Below are 14,644 nucleotides of genomic sequence, written 5' to 3' on the forward strand. Positions count from 1 at the left end.
GGTGACCTTGGGCCAGTCACACTTCTCTGAAGTCTCTCAGCCTCACTCACCTTACAGAGTGTTTGTTGTGGGGGAGGAAGGGAAAGGAGAATGTTAGCCGCTTTGAGACTCCTTAGGGTAGTGATAAAGCGGGATATCAAATCCAAACTCTTCTTCTTCTCTTCTTCTCTCTCTCTCTCTGTGTGTATGCCAGGTTAAGGATCTTCTGCAAATGCCTGTGTTTGAAAGGGTCTGTGAAAGGTCGTGTATTTAAGCTCTGGGTAGCCAAGCACAGACAGATTTAGAAATTTATGTGTACATGCATGTGCGACCAATTCCAGAGGGGCCATTCTGTTTGGCTGCAATAGATTGTAATGGGTTGCTTAAAGTCACTTCAGATGGAGGCGAAAAACTGACCACCAACCGCCCTGCTCTACCCTGCCCTGTATTTTTTCAGAACAAAACTACCCCAAACCACCCAAAACTAAACACCACCCACCCCATAAGGCAGCAGTCAGGAGCTTGTGACCCTCCAAATGAACTCCCTCCCAACTCCCATCAGACAAAGTTAGCATGGCTAGGGCTCAGGGATGATGGGAGTTGTAGTCTAGCAACATCTAGAGAGCCGCAACTCCACTGCTGCCCATCCCGTCCCATTCAGTGGCGTAGCGTGGGTTGTCAGCACCCGAGGCAAGGCAAGTAATTTGCGCCCCCTAACCCGTGGATTTGCGCCCCCTAACTCTAACCCCCAGATGTTGCGCCCGGTGCGGCCGGCCCCCCCTGCACCCCCCCCCCACGCTACGCCACTGGTCCCATTTAAACTTCACGCTTGGAATCCTTCAGCGGAATAAGAGGGTCGATCTCTGTCTCCCTCGAAGCCCGCAGCGCCATAGGCTGCAACCGCGTTCCAAAGGCAGCCCATCCGGCGCATCTCCCGGTTCACATCCAAAGAAAGCATGCTAATAAGCCCCGCTGGCTGGCGGCGGCGATTGGCTGCTTCTCGGAGGGGGGCGGAGTTTCAGGGGGCGGTGTCTCCGTGCCCGGGGGTCAGGTCCCCAAACCTCGTAGAACGGATCCGCGAGAAACAATCTTTTCCCCGGGAAAGCGCTGCTGACGAGCTTCGCGGAGGGGCCGGCCGTCGCGTGCGCGCTGCTCGTCGGAATCAGCCTTCCTTGGCCCCTTTGTGCAGGTTTTTTCCCCCTCCCCTGCCCTTGGCTTGCAATTGATGCTGCTGATCCAGGAAGAGAAGACTGCCTCCTTGAACTGTTGAGCCCCAGTCGAACTGAGCATTGGGGGCGGAGAGAGGGGGCTTCTCTTGGGGGGGGGCGGCTTTTATCTATTTATTTATTTATGTATTTATTTTCCTTCTGCACCTCGGGTGTTTTTTGCAAGCAGCTGAGCTGGGGACTCTGATGCACCCGTTCCAGTGGTGTAACGGTAAGCTTGTCCGACCCAGGGTGGTGATGGTGATGATGATGATGATGATGGAGAAACGGGCTGGCCAAAAACCAACCCCTCACCTCCCCGCTCCTTTAAAACGAACAAATCACAGGCATTGCGGGCGGCCAAGTTCATTGTCCGGTCTTCGGGTGGAGATGCAGATCCTGTTTATTTTATCTTTAAAAAAAAATCTGTCTGTAAACAAAAACTCCCCAGATTTTAAAGAGACCAAAAGGAACCTGCCGGGATGGTTCGCAGGGGAGGGAGGAGAAATTGAGGGCATTCTTTCGCTCCGGGGTAAGGCTCCCTTCTTTGTTGTTACTTTGGAAACAGCGTTTTAAGGGCACCGAGTCAGGTCCAGCCCCTCCCCGAAGCATCGCGGACTCGAAAAGCCTTTTCCCCTTTTTCCACCATACATTAAAAAAAAAAAAAACCCACACAAGAATGCTGGGAACTATAGCGTGGTAAGAGCTCTGTGAAGGGTAAACTACAGTTCCCATGATTCTTTGTGTGCAGAGGGTTGCGCTTTAAATCTATGGTATGTGCTCAGTTCAGAAGAGCTGCCAATATGGTTGGGTCCTTGCTTAACTCCTTTGTGACGTTTTAGTTGGTCTTCATAGAGGGGTTCCTCTGCTGTTAACTTTTGGGTATTTCCCCCCCCTAATGGGACAACAGGGCTGCCTGTAATTTACTTTCAAATTCCATTATATGCATTGCTTTGACATACGCAATCCTATGTGTGCTTGCTCAGCAGTGACCCCATTGAAAATGTGTAGAATCGGAGCCTAACGCTCTAATTCCTGCCCCACACAGACCAAACCGTTGTCTTTTTTCCAGTACTGTATATAGAATCATCAAATTGTAGAGTCGGAAGGGACACAAGGATCATGTAGTCCAACCCCTTGCATTCCTCTTGGCTATTGGTTGTTGTGTTGTTTTCCTGCAAGTATCTGCCCCCAAAGCAGCTTACACCGCTTTAAAAAGATAATCTAAAGCAAAACCACAATATCAGGATGACAATTGAAACACTAAAGCACTGAGTCAAGGGCATAATTAAAAGCAGCCATATTCCAAGAATGCCAAGTGTACCTATTGCTAAACAGTTGCTAAGTTATCCCCTCTCAAACAGGGATCTGTTTAAGCTACCCAAGTGTCTGCCCTAAGAATGATGGGCTGGCATTGTTTTCCTTCTGCTAAAACGGGTTCCCAAAATAAACAGTGCATTTGCTCCAGACTTTCTTAGCCCCCGTCCCCTCCTTATGGGAGAGGGCAGAGATTGTCGTGAAATTGCCCAGCTGCAGAGGGGACACCATTTGCACAGCGCTTTAAAACCTCATTACAGTGTTTTAGTTTTTTTTTGGGGGGGAGCACTTCGTTCAGAAGGCCTAGCAGATGGTGACTGCTTTTGTAGAAGGGCTAATGGTTAATTAAAAGGAGCAGAGCCCTGCTTGGGATGAGCCTGGATTAATTATTTCAAGTAGCTTTTGTTCTCTGACTTTCTTCTTCCTTCCTTCTCCCTCCCCCCCACCCCGCCCCATCTCCCTTTATAGTTCCATGAAATTTAACTAGCATCCAGCCTCTAGGCCATGTGCTTCAAAGACAATGGAAGGGAAGGGGAAGAGGAGGAGGAGAGAGCTGGCTGATTTATTTTGAGTACACACAGACACTCAGGCATCAAAGTCAGAGGCTCAATTAACCTCTTATGTCTCACTTTGCTGCTGCTTTTCCCACCATTTTTTTTAAAAAAAAACTGTAATTGAAGCAGATCTGTAAACTGAAAGGCAGACCGAGTCCCCACACTCAGGACCGTCTGCAACGACTTTACTGCTAAATACAGAAGAGGAACATGAGAGGCAGTGTGGTGTAGTGGTTAGAGCACTGGAAGGTCAAGGTTCAAATCAGCCTGACCTACTTCAAATGGGGAGGAGGAGGACTCTGTGTATGCCACCTTGAGCTTGGAGGAAAAGGTGGTATATAAATGAAGTAAGTAAATAAATAAATAGGAAACTGTCTTAAGCCCTGTGGACAGCTCAGTCAGTAGCACATGAGACTCTTAATCTCTTGGTCATGGGTTTGAGCCCCAAGTAGGGCATTACAGAGGGCTAGTCCCTTCCAATTCTACAGTTCTTCTGTGATTACGTGGCCTGTTGAGCTCTGTAATGTCTCCACTGACAGACAGCCATTCTTCAGGTGGGGAGATGTTCTCAGCCCAATGTCAGGGATTGAACCTGAGATCTTTGGTGTGCAAACAAAGCAGATGCTGTACCACTGGGCTACAGCCCTATCAATCTTAAACCTCTCCCCTAGGAGAGGCTAAGTAAACCATGGTCAGTTACTTTTGGTTTCGAGAAGGCTTGCAGTGTTGATAGCCAATCCGCATCACAGCTGCCTGTGGGCTGTGTCGCAATCATAATTCTTGTCCAATGTTAACCATGAATGTACTTTAATAACATTTAATCTTTGCATATGCTTCTCAATTGCTCAAAGCTTTTTGAAAGCATCAGCTAGTTGTAATCCTCATAGCAAACTTTTAAGACAGGGGTAGAACAACCTTCTGGGACGCGGGTGGCACTGTGGGTTAAACCACAGATCCTAGGACTTGCCAATCAGAAGGTCGGCGGTTCGAATCCCCGTGTGACGGGGTGAGCTCCCGTTGCTCGGTCCCTACTCCTGCCAACCTAGCAGTTCGAAAGCATGTCAAAGTGCAAGTAGATGAATAGGTACTGCTCCGGCGGGAAGGTAAATGGCATTTCCATGCGCTGCTCTGGTTTGCCAGAAGCGGCTTAGTCATGCTGGACACATGACCCGGAAGCTGTACGCCGGCTCCTTCGGCCAATAAAGTGAGATGAGCGCCGCAACCCCAGAGTCGGTCACGACTGGACCTAATGGTCAGGGGTCTCCTTTACCCCTAGAACAACCTCAGGCCCAGGGAACAGATGCAGCCCCCACTGCCCCCAGACATCTTTTTGTGACCCTTGGGACTCTTGCCAGGCCATGCCCTCCCCCTTCTTTGCACCCCACTTAAGTATTTTTGCTTGGCTGGAATCTGCCCTTGAATTTGTTGCAGCAAACAAGAAGTGAAAAAGCAGCTTAAAAACAATTCCAGGTGCAAACTGGAAAAGATTTCAATTCAAAAGGCTTGTTGGAAGAGGAAGGTCTCCAGTGGGGGCCAGCCAGGCAAGAGAGAGGGTGCCTGCCTAATATTCAAGGGGATGGAATTCCAAAGGATAGGGGCCACCACACAAAAGCCTCAGTTCCTACTTTGTGTGGAACAGAGCAGAAGATTCTGGAGTTAGCATTCTGATTCCCCATATTGCAGATGGAGGCCGAGGCTGAGCTCGCATCCATACATTTAAAATACTCTCATGCCCCAGGTCATGGCTTCCCTTAAAGAACCTGTCAACCGGCCAGCCCCTGGTGCTGGTACCAACAACAAGGCCTAACCTGCTGATTGTTGGATCCATAAGTATGGTGTAGCGGACCCATGCTCAAATCTTCTTATTCTCCCAAGCACCTCAGGGGTAGCAAGCATAATTCCTCTCCTCGTTTTAGCTTCACATCAGCCTTGTGAAGTAGGTAAACCTGAGAGAATGTGACTAGCCTGACGTCAGACCAGTGAATTTCATGCCTGCGTGGGGATTTGAACCCAGATCTCCCCAGTCTTAGAACAGCGCTCTGACCACTACACCACATAGCCTAACTACTTGCTCAAAGCTACTTGAGCAGAGCTTTGACAACACTGGCAGGGGGTTTTAACCCAATTTCCCCACCCCGGCCATTTCCCTGATCTAAATCACACACACATCTACTGAAAGTGTTATTAGGTCAGTTGTGCCTGCAGTTATCTGGAGCACATCTGTGTGTATATTTTGCTTTCTTCAAGCAAAACAAACAGCATCTTTGGAGGAACTGTCCGAGTTAAGAAAATCACACAGTGATGAAAGTTTAAAGCGGTGATTGGGGAACCTTTATTCCTCCAGATTTTGTTGCTGTTATTTTAATTTGTTACCCGCCCCTTACTCTAAGGTCTCAGGGTGAGTTACAGAAATTTAAAATACTGTTTAAAGCAGTTTTAAAACAGTGTCACCAAAACAAAAAGAAAAACAACAGTTTGGGGAGTGGTTGGAGTATAATCATCATTCCCTCCCCCTGTACTGAATTGGTCTGAACCAAATCAAAGCTTCCCCTGGCCGCTTTAAAGTTGTTTTAGCTTTGTTTTAAAAAGCAGATTTTATTAAGGATCACCCACGTCACTTCTCATTTGCTTCTTGGGAACGGGGCAGCGCATCTTATAAGCACACCCAACATGCGCTATTAATAATTAAGAATTCTAGTCTATAAACCCTAAACTCTAGGGAGCAAATGGACTTTTAAGGGATGTACTCAGCCTAGTTGTAAATCATGTGTCTTGAACGCAAAAGGCCCCAGGTTTTCTCCCACGCCTCTCCATTTCAGAATGGGTATGTAGGAAGTGGTGGAAAGGCCTTCTCTCTGCCTGAGACCCTGGACGTCTGCAGCTGTCAGAGGATATCAGTGCCTTCCCCGATCCAGTGACTTCTAGATGTTTTGGGGCCACAGCTCCCATCGCCCATGAGCATTGGCCAAGCTGGCTGGAGCTGTTAGGGGTTGTAGTCCACAACATCTGGAGTACCAGAGGTGATGCTGATAAACTTTCAGTGTTTTTATTAAGATGGTTCTGGGACCATCCTCTAAGCCAGGGGTGGAGAACTGGTGACCCTCCAGATGTTGCTGGACCCATCAGCATGGCTAATTGCCAGACATGATGGAAGTTGCAGTCCAGAAACATCTGGAGGGCCAGAGGCCAGGTGTCTTCTAAGGCCATGGGAGGGAATTCTAGGCCTGGGAACCAAATGTGGCCCTCTCTGTCTGGCCCTTGGGACTCTCACAACCTCTGCCAGCCATAGCACCCTCCCCCAGCCCTGCTTCATGCTTTCCTTGAGTGTTTTTGCCTGGCTGGAATGTGCCTTTGAACTCAGATGACGCTTTTTCCTTGTCTGGTTGGAGCATAGCGAGAGGTGTGTGTCGAAAATAGTCTGGCTGTACAAAGGTACCTTTTTCACCAGTTACTCCACTCACTTTCGCCTCTGGCCCCCGGGCAGGTCAGCCCCCTCTCTAAGCAGATGCAATCTACACAGCTAAAGAGTCCTCCACTCTCTTCCTGCTGTTGCTTTTGTGTTCCTTTGCATGCAAGCTTTTCCCAGCCATAATTTTTTCAAAGGCAAAATCTTGGGTTGGATTCAGTGCTGAGCGTTGACAGTGGCAAAGGTGCATGGGTTGGGGCCACCCACAGCTTAATTTGCAGCACAATCCTGTGCGCATCTACTCTTAAGTAAGTCCATGGGGCTTAATCCCAAGCAAGGTTGGCAGAGCATTTTAACCTCAGGATGCAGACATTTAAAATCCCCAGTGATTTATTCAGACTGCAATCTGCAACTCCAGATTATTTACCGTATTTTTTTGCTCTATAAGGCTCACTTTTTCCCTCCTAAAAAGTAAGGGGAAATGTGTGTGCATGGAGCAAATGCAGGCTGTGTGTGTCTTATGGAGCGAATGCAGGCTGCGCAGCTATCCCAGAAGCCAGAACAGCAAGAGGGATTGCTGCTTTCACTGCGCAGCGATCCCTCTTGCTGTTCTGGCTTCTGAGATTCAGAATATTTTTTTTCTTGTTTTCTTCCTCCAAAAACTAGGTGCGTCTTGCGGTCTGGTGCGTCTTATAGGGTGAAAAATACGGTACCTATTTCATTCATTACATTTATATCTCACCTTTTCCTTCAAGGAGCTCAAGTATATGGTTCTCCTCACCATTTTTTAAAATCCTCACAACAGCCCTGTGAGGTTGGTTAGGCTGATAGATGGTAACTGGCCCAAAGTCACCCAGCGTGCTTTATGGCTGAGTTTGAACCCTGGTCTTCCAGCTCCTAGTCCAGTACTCTAACCATTATACCACACTGTCCCTCTCAAAATTAAATCATGAACTAGGAACTGCAGGGGAAGGGATAGCTCATTCGTAGGGCAGGTGCTTTGCATCCAGGTTTGATCCTCAGCACCTCCATTTTGGGGGATGGGGGAAAGCAACCCAGCAATTAATGTGAAAGAAAGATCTCTGCCTGAAACCCCAGAGCGCTGCTGCCAGTCAGAGTAGGAACATAGGAGGCCGCCTTATACTGAGTCACACGATTGACCCATCTCCCTTGGTATTGTCTACACAGACTGACAGCAGCTTTTTAGGGTTTCAAACAGGATTTTCTCCCAGCTCTACCTGGAGATGCCAGGGATTGAACCTCATCTGTCAGTTTGTCTGTAGAGAACAGGCACCATCTGTCAGGAAACCCAGTTGCAGCTGCTGCTCACCCCCACACAAAGGCCTTTGCATAAACCCCTAGTTTCGTTCCAGTTTCTCGCTTTCTGTGTTGCGTGGGGTTGAGCCTCTCTAGCTGCATCAGTGAGCTGACTCTCCAGGTGAACCGTTCACCTCCGTGAAGGAGGTGACCTACGGGAAGTGGGAGAATACTGCAAATAGCACAAGGACTCAGAGTTTCTCACAAAGCAGATCTTCTCCCTCTTCTTCACGCACCTGCTGTTAATCGTAGACTTTGGAGTAAATGGCCATATTTGGGAGATGGGGGCTTTTTTGATGGCAATGTTTATTTGCTTCACTTCGAAATGTGGTAAGCCAGCCTTGCTGAAGAATCATAGAATCGTAGGATTGTAGAGTTGGAAGGGACCCCATGAGTAATCTAGCCCTACCCTCCGCAATGCAGGAATCCTGCCCTGAGTGGGATTGACCCACCAACCTTCTGGTGAGCAGCCAGACCCAAAGACCCACTGACCCACTGTGCACCTGATTTGAGAGCTGGGAACATCTCCTGCCTGAAACTCTTGGGAGCCACTGCCAGTCAATGTAGATGGCACCCCTGATTTTGTTTATACTGAAAGTATGCTGGATTGTGGGTGACCCCTTTAAAGGTGACTACAACTAATCCAGAATGCTGCAGCTAGATTGGTGACTGGGAGCGGCTGCCGAGACCACATAACACCGGTCTTGGAAGACCTACATTGGCTCCCAGTATGTTTCCGAGCACAATTCAAAGTGTTGGTGCTGACCTTGAAAGCCCTAAGCGGTCTCCATCCAGTATACCTGAAGGAGCGTCTCCACCCCCATCGTTCTGCCCTGACACTGAGGTCCAGCGCCGAGGGCCTTCTGGTGGTTCCCTCCCTGCGAGAAGCCAAGTTACAGGGAACCAGGCAGAGGGCCTTCTTGGTAGTGGCACCTGCCCTGTGGAATGCCCTCCCACCAGATGTCAAAGCGATAAACAACTACCAGACTTTTAGAAGACTTCTGAAGGCAGCCTTGTTTAGGGAAGCTTTTAATGTTTGATGTATTACGGTATTTTAATATTTTGTTGGAAGCCGCCCGGGGTGGCTGGGGAAGCCCAGCCAGATTAGCGGGGTATAAATAATAAATTATTATTATTATTATTATTATTATTATTATTATTGCAGCAGTCTCCCCCGCCCCCGTCTGTTGCACAGAACACCTTCTTCCTAGCACTAAATTGAAACAAATAGCATTATTTTTCTGCTAGGAGTGGTTTCGACCCTAAAAGAAAGCAAAGTTAGGGAACATCTAGCCCATGGGCCAATCTTGGGTTCCTACCAGGGGTTCCAATTTGAAGCCGCTCACCTGAAATCACGCCCACCTGAAATCATCACCCAGGTGGGCAGCTGTTGGGATGGAACAGGGTGGCGGATCCTGGAGAAAGCTTGACTGGACCGCTTGCCCATCAGCTGATTGCGGCGATGGGGGCATGCAATCCTGCCCTATTCAGCTGTGCATGCAGCTGATCCCTGCACAAAGCAGAATCAACCCCCTTGCACATTACTCGATGCGTTGGGAAGTCAGTCTTGCCCTACTTGGGTGGAAGAGATTCCCAAGCACCTGACCTCCAGGGTTTTGCCAGGCTTCCCTCTCCAGTGGTTGGTAGGTGTGTTGCCCTCCCCACTTGTCAAAGTTGGCCTGCAGGGGTGGGGCCTGATAAGAATCAGGCCCGTGGAGCTGAAAAGCTTCCCCACCCCATGTAATAATAATAACAACAACAATAATAAATAATAATAAATTTTATTTATACCCCACCCTCCCCGGCCAGGGCCGGGCTCAGGATGGCTAACAACAGTAAAATTACAGTAAAAATATAATGGGGGGGGGGGACCAATATAAATTACAGGTTAAAATGCAGCCTCATCAAAACCATAAGGGGAGGGAAACATAAGGGTCGGACTGAGTCCAAACCAAAGGCCAGGCTGAACAGCTCTGTCTTGCAGGCCCTGCAGAAAGATGTCAAGTCCCGCAGGGCCCTAGTCTCTTGTGACAGAGCGTTCCACCAAGTCGGGGCCAGTACTGAAAAGGCCCTGGCCCTAGTTGAGACCAATCTAACCACCTTGCGACCTGGGACTTCCAAAGTGTTGTCATTTGTAGACCTTAAGGTCCTCCATGGGACATACCAAGAGAGGCAGTCCCATAGCTACATGGGTCCTAGGCCGCATAGGGCTTTAAAGGTCAAAACTAGCACCTTAAACCTGACCCTATACTCCACCGGGAGCCAGTGCAGTTGGTAAAGCACTGGATGAATGTGATCCCGCAGCAAGGACCCCGTAAGGAGCCTCGCCGCGGCATTCTGCACCCACTAGAGTTTCTGGGTCAGCTTTTTTTATTATTATTATTATTTTCCAATGCAGAATCATAACAAAAATTACAAACATTGAATCCAAAATAATACTATACCAAAAAAAGGAACATACAAAAAAAAAAGGAAAAGGGAAAAAAACCAAAGGAAACAAAACTAAACTAAACATAAACGAAAAAGCACACATCTACAGAAAAAAACCATATCATTACGTACATAAACACATATTGACTTCCTTCCTTTGTTCTAAGACCTCAAAAAATTTACTCTTACTATATTGTTGTGTCTAATTAGATTACTTCCACCTTTGTACTTTTTTTTTTAAACACCATTTTTCTTTTTCTTTAACCCTGTAAAGCATCATTCATTACATACCAAGGGCAGCCCCGCGTAGAGCGAGTTACAATAATCAAGCCTTTAGGTGACCATTGCATGGATCACTGTGGCCAGATCAGGGCGAGAAAGGTAAGGGACCAATGTAGAAAAGAAGAATGCTCTGCTAGGGACCTGAAGCAACCGAGTCCCTGAGGCTTTCTGGGCTCCGTGAAGGCAGGAGAAAAGGGAGCAGGAGATGAGCTCTGACAAGTCTTTCATGAGCACAGGAGCTACGTCAAGAAAGCTTGATGCTTTCAGGCTCTTAAGGATCCAAATCCTGCGCCAAGCGGCAATACTTTTGTAGCTGAAGTGGCACCAGTCATGCACAAGAGGGAGATAGCAGCAGACTTCTGGGGAACCCTGTAAACAATGCTTGGGACCCCCTCCCTAAAACAACCTACTGGGTAGCCATGGAATGCTAAATGCATGTTGGACGGATGAGAATGACAGAAAAAGTGGGTGGGTGGAATGGAGTATTTAGGGAAAGGGAGTCGCTAGCTGGAACCCTGAACAGGACAACACCATGCTGCAACATCTTGTTGCAGGTCCCTTGCATAGCATCCACCAGAAAATGGGAAACTGCACAGGCAGTTTGTGAATTAGGTGGTTCTTAGAATTATGAACAAGTTACTAGAATGGGTTTGCTTCAACAGGTTCAGCTTCAATATAGACACCTTTTATCTTCTTTTAATCTTTCAGAGCAGCACTGAGCATGATAGTAACGCTTAGTGCCAAGTTTTCTTTGTCTACAGGAACTAATGATTAAAAATAATAATAATAAAACTACAGTCATCCAGATTTTTGATCCACTGCCACCTGGCTTACTCCACGTTTTGAAAGTTCTCCAGCAGGCAAATGAATTGCAATTCCTGACAGCTTCATGAAGCACTCCCAGCACCCAGAGAATAGGTCCAGGACTCCAGGATTCAAATATAGTCATGTGCCTTTGCCTCGAGCGGAGCTGTAGAATCAGATGGCACTTGTGTGGCAAGAGTCCTGTTGGCCTGACCTTGACCTCCGGCAGCAGAGTGTGTCTGCCACTTGCCTGCTTAAGCCTCAAATGTTAGAGCTTTATAACTTTCTGCTAAATAAGCAAACTCAGCCTGGAAGCTGAAAATGGCTGTTGTAAGGGGAAATCAGGGGAAGCTTTTGTTAGTGGGATGGCTTGGGTGTCCAGACGCAGGGTTGCAGAGATAATTTATATTAGCATGCTGTTAAAAAGAAATAGATTTGATTTGATTGCTAAGTCCTGCAAACCAAAAGACTGTTAAAGGCAGAGTTGCACGGGCTGGTTCAAACAATGACAGCGGTGCAGGGGTTGGTGGCGGTTAATGGATTGAAAATGAATCCTGACAAGACATAAGTACTGTTTCTGGGAGACAGGGGGTGGGCAGGTGTGGGGGGCTCTCTAGTTCTGAGTGGGGTAAATGTGCCCCTAAAGCAGGGCTAGGCAACCTAAGGCCCGTGGGCCGGATGTGGCCCAATTGCCTTCTCAATCTGGCCTGCAGACAGTCTGGGAATCAGCGTGTTTTTACATGAGTAGAATGTTTCCTTTTATTTAAAATGCATCTCTGGGTTATTTGTGGGGCATAGGAATTCGTTCATTTCTCCCCCCAAAAATATATTCCGGCCCACCACATGGTCTGAGGGACGGTGGACCGGCCCACGGCTGAAAAAGTTTGCTGACCCCTGCCCTAAAGGATCAGATGTGCATCCTGGGGGCATTTTGGACTCACAGCTGTCCAGGGAGGTGCAGGCCAACTCCGTGTCCAGGATGGCTGTCTACCAGTTCCATCTGGTACTCAGGGTGAGACCCTGCCTGCCCGCGCCCTGTATCGCAAGAGTGATACATAACTCTGGTTATCTCCCGCTTGAACTGCTACAATGCACTCTTATGTGGGGATACCTTTGAAGGTGACTTAGAAACTACAACTAATCCAGAATGCAGCAGCTAGGCTGATGACTGGGAACGGCCACCAGGACCATATTACACTGGTCCTAAGATTGGCTCCTAGTACGTTTCCGAGCACATTTCAAAGTACTGACCTTTAAAGCCCTAAACAGCCTCAGCCCAGTATACCTGAAGGAGTGTCTCCACCCCATCGCTCAGCCCGGACATTGAGGTCCAGCTCTGAGGGCCTTCTGGTGGTTCCCTCACTGCAAGAAGTGAAGTTACAGGGAACCAGGTGGAGGGGCTTCTCAGTAGTCACACCCAGCCTGTAGAATGCCCTCCTGGCAGATGTCAACTATATAAATTTTCATAGACATCAGGCAGTCCTGTTTCAGGAAGCTTTTTATCTTTGATGGTGTTGTGTGTGTGTTTGTTTGTTTGTTTTGTTGCTTTGTTTTAATTGTATTGTTGGAAGCCGCCTGGAGTGACTGGGGTAACCCGGTAAGATGGGCAGGGTATAAGAAATTTTATTATTGTTATTACTATATTGTTGGGACTCCAATTTCCACCAGCCTCAGGAAGGATCGCCCAATGGTCAGGGCTGATGGGAGTTGCAGTCCAGCAACCTATTGAGGGGCTGGGGCACAGCTTAGCTATCTCTGTCAAGGCAGGATAAAGCTGTAGTGCCTTAAATAACAGTATATAACTCAAAAGGGACCTGCAACAAAATGTTGCAGCATGGAATGCTTTGTTTAGCGGTCCAGCCAGTCAGTAAACCATGCCCTCACACATATGCATGTTTTCCATCCAGAGATGCAATGGGCCTTTTCTGCAGTGGCTCCCCATTCCATGCAGGGCTGGAAGAGGCCCTCGTCTGAAACCATGGAGAGCCCATCAGCTTAGAATCAACAATATTGAGCTAGACTAATAGTTTAATTTTTCTTAGGGCAGCTTCAGAATTTGGGGGGAGTTGGATTTCTTGCACACAGGAATCATGGTACGTTGGTCTTCCTTTATGTCACTGCAACAGCCCACATTGTTTTCTGCCTCTGATTTTGCCTGCTGATTTTCATTTATTCCCCCCCCCCCCTTTAAAGACGTCCAAACAATATCTAGGTCGCTGCACTACGTAATGCTGATGAATTTTCTTGTTGCCTCAAAATGGGCGGCTTCTAGCTGTTCGTTTTTTCCATATTAGGAGAGAAGGGTTCGCTGTGGAGAAACAATTCCGCAAAGAACCCCAGCTTTGTAAACTGGTTCTTGCGGTTGCTTCTGTCTGGATGTCGCGAGTTCTAAATATATTTGTTTCATTGAGTGACGATGCTTGTTAGAAGGAGAGCCAGTCTAGCGTAGTGGTTAGAGGGTCAGCCTAGGATGGCTAGGGTTCAAATCCCACTCAGCCATGACTCACTGGGTGACTTTGAGCCAGTCACAGCCTCTCAGCCTAACGTACCTCACAGGGTTGTTGTGAGATGAGGATAAAACAGGGAGGAAGAGAGCCATGTAACCACATTGGGGGAAAGGTGGGATAGAAAAGTGATGAGGATGATGATGATAATAAAATTATTATTTATACCCCGCCCACTCTGGGCGGCTTCCAACACAATATTAAAATACCGTAATACATCAAATATTAAAAGCTTCCCTAAACAGGGCTGCCTTCAGATGTCGTCTAAAAGTCTGGTAGTTGTTGTTCTCTTTGACATCTGGTGGGAGGGCATTCCGCAGGGCGGGTGCCACTACCGAGAAGGCCCTCTGCCTGGTTCCCTGTAACTTGGCTTCTCGCAGCGAGGGAACCACCAGAAGGCCCTCAGCGCTGGACCTCAGTGTCCAGGCTGAACGATGGGGGTGGAGACGCTCCTTCAGATATACTGAACCGAGGCCGTTTAGGGCTTTAAAGGCCAGCACCAAAAGCCCAAAACACCAGCTCCTGCCCTCTCAGTCAGTTCAGGATCAATGGTCAGTATTCAGCTAACCTGCCCCATCTGTGCAAGGATTTCTACTTGCACAGCAGAACCTTTCCACCACTAGGAGTTCGGGGAACCCTTAGAACAGATTTGTGGGGTTTGGGAAAGGAGAGAGGGAGGAAGTTTCTTTGCACAAGCAGAAATCTTTCTGCGTGCTGAACGTTCTCTTAGCACTACAATAGCTTCTACCCAAATGCCTTGAATTTTGCAGTCTTCAGCTGCAGGAAACATCTGGCAATTGCGTATCTCCATATTGGCTATAAACATCCACTGTGGGCCCACGTACG

General features: G+C 48.0%; 1 protein-coding gene across 3 annotated transcripts in view; it reads left to right on the top strand.

Annotated features, from left to right (window-relative positions):
- Nucleotides 1–1,034: 1,034 nt before the first annotated feature.
- The window catches only part of RNF122 (ring finger protein 122), a 35,135-nt gene continuing 21,525 nt past the window's right edge, over nt 1,035–14,644 (top strand). Inside the window, exon 1 of one of the 3 annotated variants that reach the window (XM_082200727.1) lies at nt 1,035–1,416. In XM_082200727.1, the coding sequence (XP_082056853.1) occupies nt 1,392–1,416 (25 nt within the window). In that variant the 5' untranslated portion in view covers nt 1,035–1,391. Of the gene's footprint in view, nt 1,417–1,547; nt 1,717–14,644 lie in introns of those variants that run through there. The other 2 variants (XM_082200726.1, XM_082200728.1) reach the window with 2 other exon arrangements.

The sequence above is a fragment of the Podarcis vaucheri genome, assembly GCF_965113315.1.
Source record: "Podarcis vaucheri genome assembly, chromosome: 15".
Taxonomy (NCBI): Eukaryota; Metazoa; Chordata; class Lepidosauria; order Squamata; family Lacertidae; genus Podarcis; species Podarcis vaucheri.